This window comes from Vulpes lagopus, chromosome 7, assembly GCF_018345385.1.
Source record: "Vulpes lagopus strain Blue_001 chromosome 7, ASM1834538v1, whole genome shotgun sequence".
Classification (NCBI taxonomy): Eukaryota; Metazoa; Chordata; class Mammalia; order Carnivora; family Canidae; genus Vulpes; species Vulpes lagopus.
The window spans coordinates 107,724,057-107,742,027 of record NC_054830.1 but is presented as its reverse complement, the minus strand read 5'-3'; the positions used below and the strand labels follow the sequence as shown (position 1 = coordinate 107,742,027).

At 39.4% G+C, this 17,971-nt stretch overlaps 1 protein-coding gene across 2 annotated transcripts in view; it reads right to left on the bottom strand.

Annotated features, from left to right (window-relative positions):
- Nucleotides 1-278: 278 nt before the first annotated feature.
- SPOCK1 (SPARC (osteonectin), cwcv and kazal like domains proteoglycan 1) overlaps nt 279-17,971 on the bottom strand; it is a 498,184-nt gene continuing 480,491 nt past the window's right edge. For both annotated transcript variants that reach the window (XM_041764681.1, XM_041764682.1), the window contains 4 exons: nt 16,719-16,940; nt 11,811-11,873; nt 4,299-4,436; nt 279-3,794 (listed from right to left, as the gene is read on the bottom strand). In XM_041764681.1, the coding sequence (XP_041620615.1) occupies nt 3,604-3,794; nt 4,299-4,436; nt 11,811-11,873; nt 16,719-16,940 (614 nt within the window). In that variant the 3' untranslated portion in view covers nt 279-3,603. The remainder of the gene's footprint in view (nt 3,795-4,298; nt 4,437-11,810; nt 11,874-16,718; nt 16,941-17,971) is intronic.

The window sequence follows — 17,971 nt, the reverse complement described above, 5'->3', positions numbered from 1 at the left end:
AAGTGACAAAGTGGAAGCCTAAAGGAGGTGAACGCAGCAAACATTGGGGTTAGGTGATATGGTTTTGGACTGTTTGGGCACTGAGTGTCCTGAGATGGGCCTGGACAGGCTGGACCTCCAGCAGGTCCACCTCCTCTGCCACATACGGGAGCCCTGGAGGAGGGGCATCTGCATTGGCCGTCCTCCTTGTCTATCCATGTTGTTTGTTTTCCACAGACTGAGTATAGACATGCTTGGTGAGATGACATGGAACCTAAGAAAATAAAAACACTTAGATGTTGCAGACAAATCAAAATTTATTGAGACAGACAGAAATGCACCTACTCAAGGACTACAGTTAAGCATTTACTATTAACCAAAGAGTCGTGTTCACATTCCAGATAAGTCTACGTGGAAAAGCATTCAGAATTTACTAGATTTTTCTACATCACTATTTCACCTACCATAGGGACAACAAAATGACACTCAGGATTTGGTGGGCTCTCATTACAATGCTACACATTAAACAGGGACAAACATCAGTGACTTTGAGAAAAAGGTATAAAAAGACCAAAACCACCCACTGTAGAAAGGGCTCTTAGATGTTACTGTACAATGTGGTCAAGGTGAAAAAACAAAACCCAAATGTGAATGGCATTCTGGGAAAAGTAAGGGGCAGACCTGGACAGATACATAGTTGTTCACTGCTGGGTGTGGGGCCACGGGCATAAAGAAGGGGGAATTGATAATAAAATCTCAGATTGAGCAGTAAGGTATTACCCATGCCTTGAATATCTGTGGAAACAAAAAATATTAATATCCCAGATAGCTAACCAGGGTGAAGAAAACTCTGAGATTTAAGGTGGATGCTGAGGAAACAGTACTAAATAAAAGAACTGTTTGTGGAATAAGAATAAAGCTATTTACTAGAGAGTTTCCAAAAGTGAGTGAGCAAGGATTCAGTTCAATCCCTGTCTCAAAAAAGGGAATGCATTATCACAGTATTTTTGTTTATTCAAGATTTTTATGCATACTTAGTTGCTAGCAAAAGGACTCCTGCCCAAAAAAGAGGGAATCACAAATTCTACTTCTAAGGTTAGGGTAACTAGAAAATCGAATCTTTAGTACTTTGGAAAAGTAGTAAAGCCCTTTAAAAAGCTAACGCTGTCACGCCAAGTGAGGCATGAAAAGTGGTGTTAGTGTTGCTCTGTTGATTTGGGGTTCCAGTCTTAGGAGGGCTTTTCATTTAATATTTTAATGAATCAAAATATCTTCTTGGAATATCTTTAAAAACGAGCATCTCGTTACCTTACTGGGATCTGACTGTTGAGCCCACTCTTCTCCATCATTAAGTTAATGCTAAGAATCTTTAAGTGTCATCTTAATTTGACACTTGTCATAAGATAATTAGGCAAATTAAAATCAGTGGTTCTCTGTTCCTACAAGTTTTTCTAAGTGAAATCAATTTGTCGATTTTAATTTGTTCTCTTGTGTGCTTTTCCAAGCTCAGAGGAGACAGTAACGATGGCTGTCTTTGGTCTAAACTGAAATTTTTTAATATGCCTGGATTCTCTTATATACTCTATTATGATTTAGCTGCAATTAAGCACCTGTTTTTCAATTACTATCTCAGTGTTTTGTTCAAGTGAGGGGGGAAAAAATAGAAACAGAGGTGATGAAGTTGACATCCCAGTACAGAGATCGCCCCTGTTCTCTCTATACCTAGGGCCTGGTGGTACCCATGTCTATCAGGCCAAAGAAGTTTATTATACCATGTATGTTCATTTCTCATCTGAGATTAACTCTAGGAATGATGCCACCTTGGCCAATGCTAGGATTGGAAAATGCTGGTTTGAGGCAGGTTGGTAAAGTACAAAGAATTGGTCAATTTGAGGTGGGGGAGGGATTGGTCAGCTGCCATGGTGACCATGGTTTGGCTGAGTATATTTTTTGCCTGGGCTGGAGCTCAGGAGGAAAGGAAGATAAACAAATGTGGGCCAGAGAGCCTCATTTGTTTGAGGGGGGTGCTGACTAGGGTAGCCAGGTATTTGGAAACCAGCTAGGGCAGGAACCTAAGGGTCTGAAGAACTGAACCAAATGGGGCCACTTTGAAGATTATTCTTTGGTACTTAGATCTGAGCCAGCTTGATGGGGACAGAAATCCTTGAAATGATAGTGATGATGACCCTACCAAATTTGGAGACAGACTGGAATTATGAGCTCAATTAGGGTAAAGAAACACTGGTGGATGGCTTTCTTCATTAGTATCTTGACACTTGTGCAAGTGCAGCGATTGGCGGGGTGGGGGGGAGGAGTTGGGGAGATAGATAGCTCTTAAAAATCCAATCCTAGCTTCTGTGTGCTATGATGAAGTTCTTTTTGGCCTTCATCTGGGATTTTTTTTCTTTAGAAATGAAGTGGTCTAAAATCAGTATCGCTTATGTGCCCTTGTTATGATTGGCGGATAGCAATGGGGCAAAAGCAAATCACAAGGTTAAGAATCCTGAATTTTCTTGTGCTAAGGAACACTGTGGTGTTGTCTTCTCAGAGGGCAGGGGATTATATATGCCTTGGGAAAAGCCCTTGTGTAGGTGGGGAAGGGGAGAACCTGTGGCAGACAGGATTGCTATGGCCCCCAGGGTGGGGGTGGGGGCCTTTGAGCTGAGATGAACGAGATGGCTTGTGAAGTTGCCCATGTGGGAGTCTCATGGCTTCTGCAGGAAAAGTGATTTCAGGGACAGAGGCTTATCCAAATCAAAGGGCTTCCAGTAACTCTCCTAATGCATAGGGAAAGGAATCTCCTCAGGCTGCAGGTGCTGTTATGCAATAAAGGACTTTGATACAAATTTCTTATTCCAGAAATTGTGATCCAGGTCTGGACAAGCTGAAAAATTTATAATAGTTTTTCAAATGAGTTTTTAGAAGATACTGAAACACTTTTTCTGAGAGGTGTGTGTGTGCCTTGTACACATATACAGTCTACTCTGTACGTACATACATATTTATGCACATACAGAGAAGCATCCGGACACCATTTTTAATAAACTCAATTCCCCAAAGGAACTCTTGACTGAATTAAGGCTGTTGTTCATAGGAAGCCAGATATAGTGATATGAAAAACTTTAACTTTTAATTGTTAACACGAGGGGTGGTGGGGACTGGGGTGGGGGGTTAGAAAGTACAGTGTGGTGTGTTTTCCACGACATCTACAGGACACAAGAAAAGCACTTAGACACCGTAAGGCCGGGAACCATGCTGGAATAACCATTGGTGTGGGTAATCAAAAAGCATCTTCGACGTTTACAAGGTGGGGGCTCCCTGCACTGTCAGAATCCCACATACATCACATGCTCGTTAGCAAAAATCTCACGGGAGAGAAGGAGGCTCTAATTCAGCCAGCCAGTCCCCTGTCTAAAACACAAAACACAACACCCTTCTTCCCACACAACTGTATGCATAACCAGAATGCTCTGGGGACAAGGAGTGGTCTTCCAAACCTCGGGTCAGGTACAGAGAGCAACAATGGAGAAGAGGCCTTGGTGCTGTGGAGTCTTAGATACAAATGCAGGAGTAGGAAGTGACTTGGAATTCTGTGCCAACCTCGTGTCCTCTTCCTTGTGGGGACTACCATATGTAGCCAACCTCATCCTCTTTGTCGTCGTCCTCATCCTCATCATCCTCCGTCACTGCTCGGGTGTGCACCCTCAGCTTCCCCAACTTGTCCTTTGGTCCCAGCTCCCGTTCATCATCTAGATCATCCAGCAGGACCACGGAGCCGCCACTGCCGAAATCCCCTGAGGTCTCCTGCTCCTCTTCTGAAAGAAGAAGAAAGAAAAGATGGGAGGTTAGTTGCTGCTTATACCTCCTGACCGTAGGAGTGGTTCCTTTTCATGTGACTTAACTGTAGGGAGAAACCATGCAATTTACTCTCTGAATATTGGAGCATCTCTGCCTAGATGGGGTTAGTCTACATGGCATGGACCATGAGCTCTGAGAGCCCCTGAATTCTTGAGATGCTGCTACCTTCCTGGGTAGAACCTTGAGCAGGGGGTTGGGGAGGGGCTATCAAAGTCATGCTCTGTCAAAAAAAACAAAAACAAAAACTGATCCAATCCACTGGTTGTGGTGAGTTCCTGCTCCTCAGAAAGCTTGCTGTGCATAATCTCCTGTGACTTCGGGGGTATTGTGTTTCCACTGTAAACGTGTTTACTGTAGACCACAGATACCTCTCGAAAATTCTTCTGCCCAGATCTTTATACCATAAAGACCTGCAAGTCAACAAAGGTCATCATAGGGCTGATGCCAAAGTACTTACTCACCACAACTCACGGTGCCCTGTTTCCTGGAGCCAGCCAGCTCGTTGCCATATTTATCCACACACCAGCACTGCCCTGTGCTGCCATGGCATTGCGTGGCTTTGTAGTAGCCCTCCTCATTACACCGAGGTATGAATGCTCCTGAAGGAATAGAAAGTCCAATTTGAGTCAGATGTGCACTGATACTCAGGGTTAATGCCCTCCATGAGAGGGAAGAGGGCTAACACATCCTGCAGAGATAGGAGGGGGAATGGAGTGGTTGGTTATTACTTAGTCCAGATTTCCAGGGTCCTGGATTTGCCCAAGGTCTGACAGGATCCTTTCTTTGATGAGTTCTTATTGCCCCCTTTATAATATGAATGGGTACTACTCTTATTAATAACTTCTTAATGTTTTCCCAGTTTTATGGAGATAGAATGGATACGTAGCACTGTGGAATATCACGTGTACAGCCAAATCAGACTTATTTATGCTGTGAAATGATTATCATAGTAAGTTTAATTAACATCCATCGTCTCAGATTTAAAAACTGTTTTTCCTTCATGATGAGAATGCTTAGGATTTACTATCAACAACTTTGATATGTACCATACAGCATTGTTGACTATACTCCTCATGCTGTACATTAAATTCCTAGTACTTATTTGTCTTGTAACTGAAAGTTTGTACCTTTTGACCACATTTGTCCAATTCCCCCTCTCTATGGTAAACCAGTCTGATGTCTTTTCCTATGAGGAGTTGTTTCATATTCCCCATATAGGTGAGGTCATATGCTATCTGACTTATTTCACTTAGCATCTTATTCTCAAAGTCATTCCACATTGTCACAATTGGTAAGACTTCATGTTTTATGGTGTATAGTATTCTTTTTCTTTAAATTCAATTAGCCAACTGATAGTACATCATTAGTTTCCTATGTAGTGTTCAATAATTTATCAGTTGCTTATAACACCCAGGACTCAACACATTAATATTCTATTGCACACACACACAATTATTTATTGATCTGTTGATGGACACCTAAGTTGTTTCCATATCTTGGTTATTGTAAATAATGTTCCCATGAACATGGGGTACAGAGATCTCTTTGATTTAATGTTATTTCCATGGGATATATTCTGAGAAGTGGAATTGCTGCATTATATGGTAGTTCTATTTTACATTTTTTATTTTATTTTTTTATTTTTTTACATATTTTTTTAGTTGGAGTTCAGCTTGCCAACATATAGCATAACACCCAGTGCTCATCCCATCAAGTGCCCCCCCCTCCGTGCCTGTCACCCCCACCCCCCGCCCACCTCCCTTTCTACCACCCCTTGTTCGTTTCCCAGAGTTAGGAGTCTCTCATTTTCTGTCTCCCTTTCTGATATTTCCCACTCATTTTTTCTCCTTTCCCCTTTATTCCCTTTCACTGTTTTTTATATTCCCCAAATGAATGAGACCATATAATGTTTGTCCTTCTCCTATTGACTTATTTTACATTTTTTAAAGAACCTCCATAATGCTTTCCGTACTGGCTGCACCAGTTTGCATTCCCATCAGCAGTACACAAGGCTTCCCTTTTCTCTGTGATCTCACCAACATTTGTTGTCTATTGTTGTTTTGATGACCACCACTGTAACAGCTGCACAGTGGTATCTCATTGTGGTTTTGATTTGCATTTTCCTAATGATTAAAGATGTAGAGCATCTTTTGATGTACTTGTTGGCCATCAGTATGTTTTCTTTAGAATAGTGTCTATTCTGGAGTGCCTGGGTGGCTCAGTTGGTTAAGTATCCAACTCTTGGTTTCACCTCAGGTCATGATATTATGAGTGGTGAGATCAAGTCCACACCAGGTTCTGTGCTCAGCAGGGAGTCTGCTTGAAGATTCTCTCCCTCTGCCTCTCCTCCCACTCTCTCAAATAAATAAATGAATCTTAAAAAAAAGTCTATTCAGATATTCTACCCATCTTTAAATCAGATTTTTGTTGTTGAATTGGGTGAGTTCTTTATACAGTTTGGATATTAATCCCTTATCAGATATGTGGTTTGAAATATATTTTTTCTCTGTAGGTGTTCTTTTCATTTTGTAGATAATTTTGCTGTGCAAAAGCTTCTTAAATTTTTTGTTGCTTGTGCTTCAGGTGACACATCCAAAAAATCATTGCCAAAACCCATGTCAAGGAGATTTTTTTCTATGTTTTCTTCTAAGAGTTTTATGGTTTCCTTTACATTTAAGTCTTTGATCCATTTCCAGTTAATTTTTGTGAGTTTATAAGATAGACATCTAGTTTCAATTTTTTACATGTGAATATTCGATTTCCCCAGAGCCATTTATTTAAGTGACTGTCTTTTCTCTAGTGAGAATTCTTGGCTCCCAAATTTTATTTGACCTTACATACATGAATTTATTTTGGGGCTTTTGATTCTGTTCCTTTGATCTTTCTGTTTTTATGCTACCATGCCCTTTTGATGACTATAACTTTAAAATCAGGAAGTATGATGTCTCCTACTTTGTTCTTCTTTCTCAGGATTGCTTTGGCTATTTGGGGTCTTCTGTGGTTGTGTATTTTTGGAATGCTTCCAATCCATGAACATGGGATTCCTTTCAATTTATTTGTGTGGTCTTCGATTTCTTTCATCAGTGTCATATAGTTTTTAATATATAGATCTTTCACTTCCTTGGTTAAAACATATCATCTCAAAGAAAATCTTTTTCATTTTAACTTGGATGCCTTTTGTTTCTTTTCCTTGCCTGACTGTCCTCGCTAGGGCTGACAGTACTATACTGAATGGGAGTGTTAAGAGTGGGCACCTTTGTCTTGTTCTTGATCTTAGAGGAAAAGCTTTCAACCTTTCACCATTGAGTAGGATGTTAGTTGTTGTGTGTGGCGTTTACTATATTGAGGTTTGTTCCTTTTATACCTAATTTATGTTGAGTTTTAATTTTTTAGTACTTTATTTTTTCATGAGAGACACACAGGCAGAGACATAGGCAGAGGGATAGGCAGGCTCCCTGGGGGGAGCCCAATGAAGGACTTGATCCCAGAACCCCAGGATCATGCCCTGGGTCAAAGGCAGATGCTCAACCACTGAGCCACCCAGGTGCCCGTGTTGAGTTTTTAAAAATCATAAATCAAACATATTTCTGCATTTATTTAGATACCACATTGTAGTAATGTGATGTATTTTGCGTCCCAGGCTTAAATCCCATTTGATCATGGTAAGCAATTCTTTTAATGTACTCCTGAATTTGCTTTACTAGTATTTTATTGGGGAATTTTTGCACCTATAGAGACCGGCCTATAGTTTTTTTTTTATAATATCCTTTCTGGTTTTGCTATCAGGGTAATCCTAGCCTTGAAAACAAGTTTGAGAGTGTTTCCTTTTCTTTGATTTTTTTTTTTTTTCAGAAGAGTTTGAGAAGGTGTGGTAGTGATAATTCTTTAAATGTCTGGTAAAATTCACCAGTGTTGGGGGAAGTGAAATTCACCAGTGAAGCCATCTGGTCCTGGGCTTTCTTTTGAACCACTAATCAAAAATATCCCAACAATTTCCTTAATAATAATTGATTTGTTGCTATTCTGGAATAAATACTACTGACTGAATATGCTGATCCTCTTGGATGACTGTTCCTAGGTGATTTACTAGATGATACAGGCATGTAGTTTTATTTCTTCTATTTTTGTAACAAGGTGACTAATGCATGAAATGATTCTGGTATTATTCTTTGCCTACTACAGACATTTTTTTTTAAATTTTTATTTATTTATGATAGTCACAGAGAGATAGAGGCAGAGACACAGGCAGAGGGAGAAGCAGGCTCCATGCACCGGGAGCCCGATGTGGGATTCGATCCCGGGTCTCCAGGATCGCGCCCTGGGCCAAAGGCAGGCGCCAAACCGCTGCGCCACCCAGGGATCCCTACTACAGACATTTTGAATAAGATTTCTTCTCTGAAGGACTCACTCATAAAAATATTTTGGGCATATAGTGCCTATTTCTTTGGTTGTGGGGCAGTGAGGTTAGCATTTTGATTTAAATAGATTTCAAGCATTTTCATACAGTTGGGTCTTCTGTTTCTTCCTGATCCAAGTGTGGTAATTCATAGTACTTGTTCAACTACATTTTCATAATTCTGTAAGTTGGGTTAGAGCAGTGGTTGTCAAAGTGTGGTCTCAGGACCAGCAGGTGTACCATTACCTGGAAACATCTTAGAAAAGCAAATATGTCGGCCCCACCCCAGATCTATTGAATCAGAAACTTTGAAAGCAGGGGCCTAGCAAACTATGTTTTAATAAACCTTCCAAGTGATTCTAAAACATGCTGAAATTTGAAACCGTTGTCCCATATGTGAACTTACACTCCCGTTGTTAAATTCACAACTCTTTGGCAGTAGAAAAGGCTCAAATACTATTTCACTGTTTTCTACATTATTCTTAATTTCACTTTACTTTATTTCCATAAAGGCTTTTAATTAGAAAATTTAGTGATTTTTTTTAAAGTGCATTTATAGCTAAGTTTCACTTTAGTTGCTTTCACTTCTATATGTTTTTATTTAATTTTTAAAATTATATTCCACCCCCTAGTATGGGATTTTGGTAAATAATCTCATTTTTAGCTTTTACTTGTGTTGTAGTGAGTGAATTTAATCTGTGATAGGTTTTGGAGATTATTTAGTTTTCCTTTGTGGCATAATTCAAGGCAAATATTCTACTGTGTTTGAAAAGACTATATATTCCATGCTTATATACAGGAATACATGTATGTGAATGCTAATGAGTCATGTTATTTGTTTCTCCTATGTACTTAAGCTAAGTTTCAAGAGGTATGTTAATGTGTCTGATTACAATTGAAGATATGACAATTCCTCCTTGCCGTTCTGTTTTGTTTTAAAATTATGGGCATACGATAATATGGTAAAATAAAAAGGAACATTTCAACAAGATGATACTCTGTTTTTAGAATTCAAAACAAAGGAGTCTTATAGGACTTTAGTCCATTTACATTTATTATGATTACAGATATATGTTTGGTCTTTTTTCCTCCTTTCCTGATTTTTGTTGAAATGGTCAAGTTTTTAAAGTCCATCTTTTTCTTCTATTGGTTTAAAAACCAAATATTCTATTTCCTTCTCTGTGGGGAATTTAATGATAAGGTTTAAAATTAATCTGCATTTTCTTTTCTTGCTGAATAAACTAGAAACTTACCCCAAACACTTTTGGGGTAAAAAAAGTGTTACTTTTATTTTCACTCCCCCAAACAGTCTGAAATTTTAATTCTTGGTTGCTACAAAATATTTCTGCAGGTCACATTTTATTTAGATTTAGCAGCATGTCTTCTTTTCCACAAATGGATCTAAATAATTCCTTCTGGGATTGTTTCTTTAGAGTCAATCCTTTGGTGATATTTTAGTAAGTCTGGGGTTAGTAAACTAAATCTGTGGTTTGAGAATACCTCTATCCTCACACTTGAATGCTCTGATTTTCAGTTTTGGTTTTTCTTAGGGGGTGTGTATGTTTCATGATTATGTGCTCATTTTCTATGGGAGAATACTCCTGAGTGTGATTGGAGTAGTAACGGTGATGTGAAGACAAAGGCCTTTGCTTACCACTCTGGCTTTCTACTCTTCATTTTATTTCAGGTAATAGTAAAATCCCACTTGCTTCTGGAATTTATTTTGAACCTGGATTTAACCTCAGATCCAGCTGATTCTAGCAACTAGTCTTAGAATAGATGACCAGGCTGTCAGAGATCAAATGGATAATCACAGAAAACCATTCGAGGTGGTGCCCACACTCTCAAGATCTCAGCCAGTGTGCAGCACCCCTAGTCTTCAGGGAGAAAGAGGAAGGAAAAGAAAACCAAAAGGCAGAGAGACTTGTGAACAGATTTTCAATCAAGGTCTGCAAAGGAAGAAGAACTACCAGAAAGCTGGGAAAATACTGATCCTTCTCCTTGTGCTGTAGTTGGAAAACAACAGCACTTGGTAGATGGAAAAAATAGCCTCCAGGTTGGTAAGAAGCAGGTGTTGCTCTAAATCTATAATGTAATAGAATTGCCTTTTTTTTTTTCTAAGTAGGCACTAATTATAACTGATTATTGTTGCTTATTTTTTAAATTCAAATGTCCCTGAAAAGACATTTTGAGATTTCCCCATGCAAAAAATAATGTGAAAGAAGGTCAATGATAATTTTATGAGTCATCAGAGAGATGTGATAAACTTTAAAACTAGGTAGGATTCATGGTAGGACAAAAGTAGGCATTTTATTCGGATAAGCTGGGGAAAATAGAAGATGAGACATTTTATCTCAGACTACATACCTTATAAATGTCTCATTCATTCTCAGTCAAAAGATATCCATTGCCAATGAAAATAAAATTTTAAAAATAGATTTCTACTCATAACTACCTTAGGTACATCACTTAAATCCCAAATAACCTCCTACATGGAAAATCAGATAAGTGAGCACAAGCCCTTGCACTGGAAAGATCTATGGAAGGAAGGACCCAGCCAGTTTGCCTCACATCAGAAAGACACCTTTGTCGTTTTAGAACCTAGGTCCACACAGGTCAAAATAACAACTTTGGTGTTCTTTCTGAGTCGAACAGGGGGCGTTATCAGAAGTGGAATGTCTGCGGCAAACCAATGAAAAAAGTAAGTTTCAAAAGCAGAAGGAAGAAAGAGTATTGAGATACTCTGAGATGACCCAAAAATTGCCAGGGTTCACAGACTGCCTACATTTGACAATTTGCAGAAAATTTGCCCATTTTCTTTAAGTAAACAGCAAGCTGCTTAGGGAATGCACCTGGTTTTTACTGCTTAACAAGAATACTTCTGAATTACTGTATTGCCACTGTCAGCTCTTTTTAAAAATCAAGGAAAGCAACACAGACTCCTTTTTTCAGCAAACAAAAGAGGTTTAGCATTCTCGGGCAATGGCCTGGTCTGAATGCCATGACTTCCGTCTCCCCCGCCCCTCCCCCCAAGTGCTGGAGCCAGAGGACATGCAGCTGCAAGGGAACACTTCAACAAACCAGCATTTGGAACCTTTACCTCTGTCACAGATTGGCACAGTTAACATTTAGATACAGAAGAAAAATATGCTTTCCTCTACAGATTAGTATGCACACTGAAATCAAGAAATGCTTTTAAGCACACCCAAGTCTTTTGAGCCTTCTCTGATAAACACAGAAGAGGGTACAGTTCATCTTCCTCCTTAAATAAATGGACAACTTGATCTGGGGAATAATTCTGGAATTTACAGACCAAGTAAGGGAGGAGTAGAGATGGTGCTGGATCCCAGCCCTTGCAGCCCTGCGCATGAGTCCTGGGTTAACAGAGTAGGCAGCATTTCTCAACCAGCAGCCCAATCCTCAGATTATGTCTGGCCAGCTGTCTGGGGATGAAGCGAGACATTTCTTTCAGAAAACACTGATACCTAATTGAATAACCATTGCTGTGGCTCAATATTACAAGAGACGTGGATGTTTTAATTAGTTGTTTAAACAAGTGACAAGAAATTGTACTTACCCAACAGGCTTTTCCCTTTGCTCAGCTTCTGAATCCTGTTCATTTCATTCTGGCAAGGGAGACCTAAAAAATAATTTATGAAAGTCAGTTTCCAGATGGTGTGGGACATAATCTCTAATGATTGGCTTCACTCTTGACGTGAAATATATACAATGACACACCTGGGACTGGAATTACTCCATATGCTGTTATTATAGAGCAAAACAAAATCAGGCCATTACTGTTACTAATTTATTTTAAAAAAATCTTACACCACAAAGTATTTAAATAGTACTTTGGGACTACTTGCATCGTATAGTTTTTCTGCCCACCTTCAACTCAAGGAAATGCTAGGTGCCAACTAGGTTATCTGGTAATAGACATTTTAATCAGGTGAGAACCAGGATCAAAGCTTCCTCATGGTTAAATGTCCTGAGTGCATACATCAGAGCCACTAACCAGAGGAAGGGTGACAAATACTTAATCTACCCCAGGTCTTGCTCCAGGAGAGTAAAACACAGGCCTCATGGGACAACTATGAAACTATCCAAGAGATGTAGAGAGGCAGTGAATATAGAAAAGTGAAACCTTGATTCAGCTCTGCCATCTCATAGCTCAGTGCTTTGGGCAAGTCTCCTCCATTATAGAGTACCTGTTGTGGGTTTTTTTTTTTATTTTTTTTATTGGAGTTCAATGTGCCAACATTCAGCATAACACCCAGTGCTCATCCCGCCAAGTGCCCCCCCCCCCAAAAAAAATAAAATAAAATACCTATTGTGGTAAAAGATGGGTAGGGGGAGCTCAAGGCTAAGTAGGGCATATGAGAGTGTGTGGTTCTCCTACAAATCCATTTTAAGCTTAAAGCAAGATAGCCTCACCAGTTCTTGAGCATTACCATGACTTGCCTGTGCAGATCCTGTGGCTGTAGGGGTGGGGGTGCTCTGCTATGTCTTCAAGAGCCTCCAGACTGTTCTGATTTTGAGGGCACTTACACTATTTCTGTTCAAGAAACTTTGGGCCTGTAGGAAGTACTCGAGCATCTCTTTACATCTCTTACCCCGTAGACTGCACATCACCACCCAGTCTGGTTTGTTCCTTGAGAAAAGCTAATATACCTTGTTCACTTTGACTATCAGAGAAAGAGAACAACTGAAAACAAGAAAGAGAAACAAATGCCATCTTTGAAGATTAAAGGTAGCATTTACTAGGACAAAGGTACCAGAAAATGTTCTAGAACAATAATCCTACAGAGTAGGCACTGTTATTATTCCTATTTTGCAAATAGAAAGGAATATCTTTGTGTGAAACCATAGGCATTTGGAAGACTGTTCCTGAAGACAGCACAAGTCACCTGCATTTACAGAAACATGGTTTCTGGAATTGAGGTCAGTTCCTCAAAGTGTCCCATGGTAAATGTAAAAATTCTGCTTCTCTTTCAGCAAGGAGACATGAATCAGACTGAGACCTACTAGAAACTGCTGCAAGAAAAGAGTTAAGAGCAAGACTGAACTCCAGAAGAATTCTAATAGAAAAAATGGCTGCTGAGCAGATGATAAGAGTTACCAAAGACTTCTCTAAGTAGTCAAGGATGCTAAAAAGACACTGTGTGATACTGGAGCTCAATTCAGATAGAAAGACTCAAGGACAAAAATGACATTGAAGAAAATTAAACACTTAAAGGAAGGCTGTGTCTGAAGCCACAGAACTTACGCACAACATGTATGTTACTGATGCTCCTAAGGGAAGACTAATCAAATGGAACCAAAATTCTAATTCCAGAGCTTACAATGCATGACATGTCTCCAGAAAAAGATCTATAGCCTGAGCCAAACTAATTCACGTCTGAGAAAATTCATGTCCTCAAAAGGGAAAAGAATAAGCATGGGTTCCCATTATTCTATAGCTAAACCCAGTGCTTGGAGAATCATGTTTAAAGATAACAGTACAAGAAACTCTGGCTGCAGGAAGTTTATCCTTAGCATCTTTGTTTCTGTATTTTTTTTAAAAAGCAAATATTCAAGTGGTATTTCAAGGGTTATAATTCCAGTGAGAATTCTAGAGGAAAAAATATCAAAAACAAAGTGTGCTCTCAAAATTTTCTGGGGCCTAAGAAGCACTTAGTCTTTCTTACTTGTAGAATAGCTACACATTTATCCTCATAAAAATACCACATATGTAGTACCTATGGTCTATGGCTAAAAGAGTGCCTTGGAGAAAAAATTTAGTTTTGAGTATATAACATATATTAATCAACAGTAAATATGAAGAAATGTGGGGAACAAATAGAACTAACTGCCAGCGCTGGTTCTGGGTCAAGGAGGGAGGTGATGGGAACCCAACAAAAAATAAAGAACCTTACTTAAGAAAGAGAGAAATGCACAAAAATGAGAAACAAAAAAGGAACTACAAAAAAATTTTTTTTAATGGTACTTGGCTCCACTTCTACTTAGATGCCATTATATGCCATGCAAGGGGCGTCTGGCCTCCTTCAGCTGTTGGTCAAAGGATGGCCCACACAAGAACATCCACATGGCACAGTGACCACCTCTGACTCTTGGTAAAGGCAGTAACCTCACTCTCAGGGTCCTGCCGCCACACCTCTGAGGTAAGCCCTAGCACTGAGACTTTGCTTATTTTTTTAAAGATTATTTATTTATTCATCAGAGACACAGGCAGAGGGAGAAGCAGGCTGCCTGCGGGGAGCCTGATGCTGGACTTCATCTCAGGATCCCAAGATCAGGACCCAAGCCTAAGGCAGACTTTCAACCACTGAGCCATCTAGGCATCCTGAGACTTACCCAGGGTTCAGTTTAGCCTAAATAAGCAAAAGTCACATGATGTCTTATGGACTCAAGCCATCTTAGTATTGAATCACTCCAAGTATTTTTATTAGATAAGAACTTAATTTTTATTAAGATAAGAACATGGCTATCATTTGACACTGATTTGGAAATACTAGCTGATAGCATGAGAAAACAGAAAGAGATGGGGTATAAAAATAGAAAAATAAATAATCACTTGGCAAAGGATACGATTGCATACCTGAAAAATCAAAGGAAACCAACCAAGATAATTACTCCAAACAAAAGAAGAATTTAGTAAGGTGACTGCAAACAAAATTGATACTGAAACAACCACCAGCAAGGACATATACTAGGAAAAAATCAATTTCATTTACAAGGAGAATAAATATAAGGGAAGTATAGTATCAGTGAGAATAAAACTTAAAAATGTAACTCCATTGGTTAATAGATGCTGTTGTAGAATAAAAGGATTAAATATTACATAGCTCTCAATTTTCTCTGGAGTCATCTTACTTTGCTTGCTTCTAAAGTTCAAAGAGTTCAAATACAAAAGGCATAAGAATATCCAGGAAAAATCTGAAAGAAAAATGAGTGGCAGGAGAGGGTGGCTCCTCAAGATGTAGGACTAGAGGGATCTACATAAAGAAGCTTTATATACAATAAAGGGAGCATTCACATTAGAGGAGGAAGATGGGTTAGTCAAAACTAGAGAGGTAACTGAAGGGTCGGCTGGGACCCTACTTGACCACACACTGAAAAAATCTAAAGTGAAAAAGATTTCAGTAACCAACCAACCAACCAAAAGATACTGAGGAAAACACAAATAAATTGCTTTAGTATTTCATTGTACAAAATACCTTTCTAACCTTAATGTAAGCCTTCCATCAAAGGTGGAGAAACTTCATTATTCCATTTAAAAATTTTCTTCCTAACAAAAATGCACCAAGTCAAAGTTGGGGGAAAAATATTTGCAATACAAGTAACCAGAAGAGGACTAATGTCCTCCATTTAGAGAAAATTCCTAAAAACACCAAAAATGACACCACAGAACTAGGTATTCTTGATAAGAATAAAAATTGGTACAGTCTTTTTTGGAAAGGCAATTGGAACTATTACCTAAATTAAAAATGCATATGCCCTCTGCCTAGTAATTCTGCTTTTAGGAATGTATCTTGTAGTCTTATAAACAAATACATGTACTTTACCCTGAGTGCCCTTTTGTAATGCCTACATTTTCTGCTCTGTGTATAGCGACTCTGAACACATGTGGGCATACACACACATCTAATTTTAAAACTGTAATATTCATAGCCATCTTCCTTCCACTCCTGGGGGCGGGTTCTCACAGCCATGCTTATAGTAGATGATCCATAGTACCTGATGCTTGCTACGCCAGAATTGAGGCTTGAGACTGGAATTCAGATACAAGCTACTCATGGGTAGTCCACTTAGCTGTGGATCACCACACCTGTGTTTATAACTCTAGGAAGTGAAGACAGAAGAAGTAAAGGCCAGACCATGTGGCCCCTCCAGGAGACTTAGAGTTCCTGCCTCTGGATTCCTAAGAGGCTATAGGGAAATCATGACATAAGATACTCCTGTATTCTTTGTATTTCCCCTCAAATCTTATCTCTTTCCTAAGTTAGCTGGAGTTTATAACCAAAACGTGCTTGCCTATGAGATTCGAAGTAAATCCATATTTAACCTAGAGAAGCTGACAAGAGGCCTTCTCTAAGGGGGAGCATGGGGAAGTCATGTGACAAGGGGAATTATAGTACTTTTACATTTGTACAGTATTTCTCACATTAAGGATCTCACAGTGATTTGGGGAGTTATATAACAAAAGTTTCTACACTCATTTTACAGATGAAATAGCTGAGGCACAAGATGGTTAAGAGATATTCCCAAAGGGAGACTGAGGAAATGGACTTTTTCATTATGTTCTTGGGTTTTCTAATATATGATAGAAATAAATGAGAAGAAAAGAGTCTGGATCTGCCATTCAATTGGCTGAATGTCCTTCTGCCTGCTGACCTCCGCCTGCCTCCCTAGTATGTGATATGCAGGCCTTCCGTGCCCAGTGTGGCTGCCCTGAGCTCCAGACATGCCCCTTCTTCTGCCTTACCTCCAGGCTTCTGGAAGCAGTAGCACCACTCATTGTTGGAGAGCTTGCCATCCTTGAAGGAATCACAGGAGTTGAAGAGAGGCTTGATGCAGGGCTCATACTTATCCAGGTAGATGGCATTGATCTCTGAGTGGTCAAGCAGGAGGTCATAGTTCATGTCCAACTTGTTGAACATCCAGCCTAGGGAGTCCTTGCAGATTGGCAGGATGCTGGTGTCAAATCCTGTGGAGAGAAGGGTACATCTCAGGCAGCCACCAAGCCTGAGCTGGCCCTACCCAAGAGGAAGCCCATGGCCCACCTCCAACCCATCCTTTCCTGAGGCTGGAGGCACCCTACTAGAAGATATTGTTGGTTGGGGGTTTTAAATAAAATCACTTAAAATGCCCTTAAACAAAAGTCAGCATTTGAGGAAAGTATGTCCCAAAGGGAACCAGTCCCCAACACTAATTCATCTGTGATGTAAATATGAGTTTTCATTTACCAGACTTGCTTAAAACAAGGGTATGGCCCAAAGGAAGAGTACAAACAGGGTAAGTAAAAGGAAAAACTTATAATTCTGCAAGCTATACTTTTATATTTAGGGGAAAATATTTGAAAAACCAAAACAAAAACTATTGTAAAAAAAAAAAAAAAAGATGGCAGTAGAATGAAACTATATAGCACAATCCAGCGGCACTGATTACGTCCCAAAGGACTGTTAAATCCAAGCAGTCTGAACATTAATGGGAAAACAAGCCAGGTACCTGCCTCTGTTCCCCATTCTTCTTTTCTGCAGTCCCCTCAAGAGATACATGATATGGAATCCAAATTGACTCAGACAATAATTTCTTTCTTATTTCCCTGGGGGAGGAGGGGTAGTTTTCTTAAAGAATTATTTGTTTCCACAATGGGAACCGTATGCACTAGAATAATAACACTTTGCTTAACACTCAGGATATTGAGTCTACTGTAGACAACCCCCAGAGAGGGCCTGCCCCAAATCTAAAATTGGTCTTTCTTTCAGAATCAAAAGCACTATGCAATTTTGAGTTGTTCCATAAGTTGGATTTGTAGAAGTGGTTTTATTTTCCCAGGAAAATTTCGATAAAAGTTCACTTCTGTGTTATTTAAGGTATGCCTCTAAGTGCCTTATTTTTAATTATCTCACTGAAAACTTCTATGAGTCCTTGAAAATGCTGTATCCCCTCTACCTTACAGATGGGAAGAAAAAAAAAAAAAAACCTCAAGGCTTAAGTTATTTGTTCAGGGTTTGG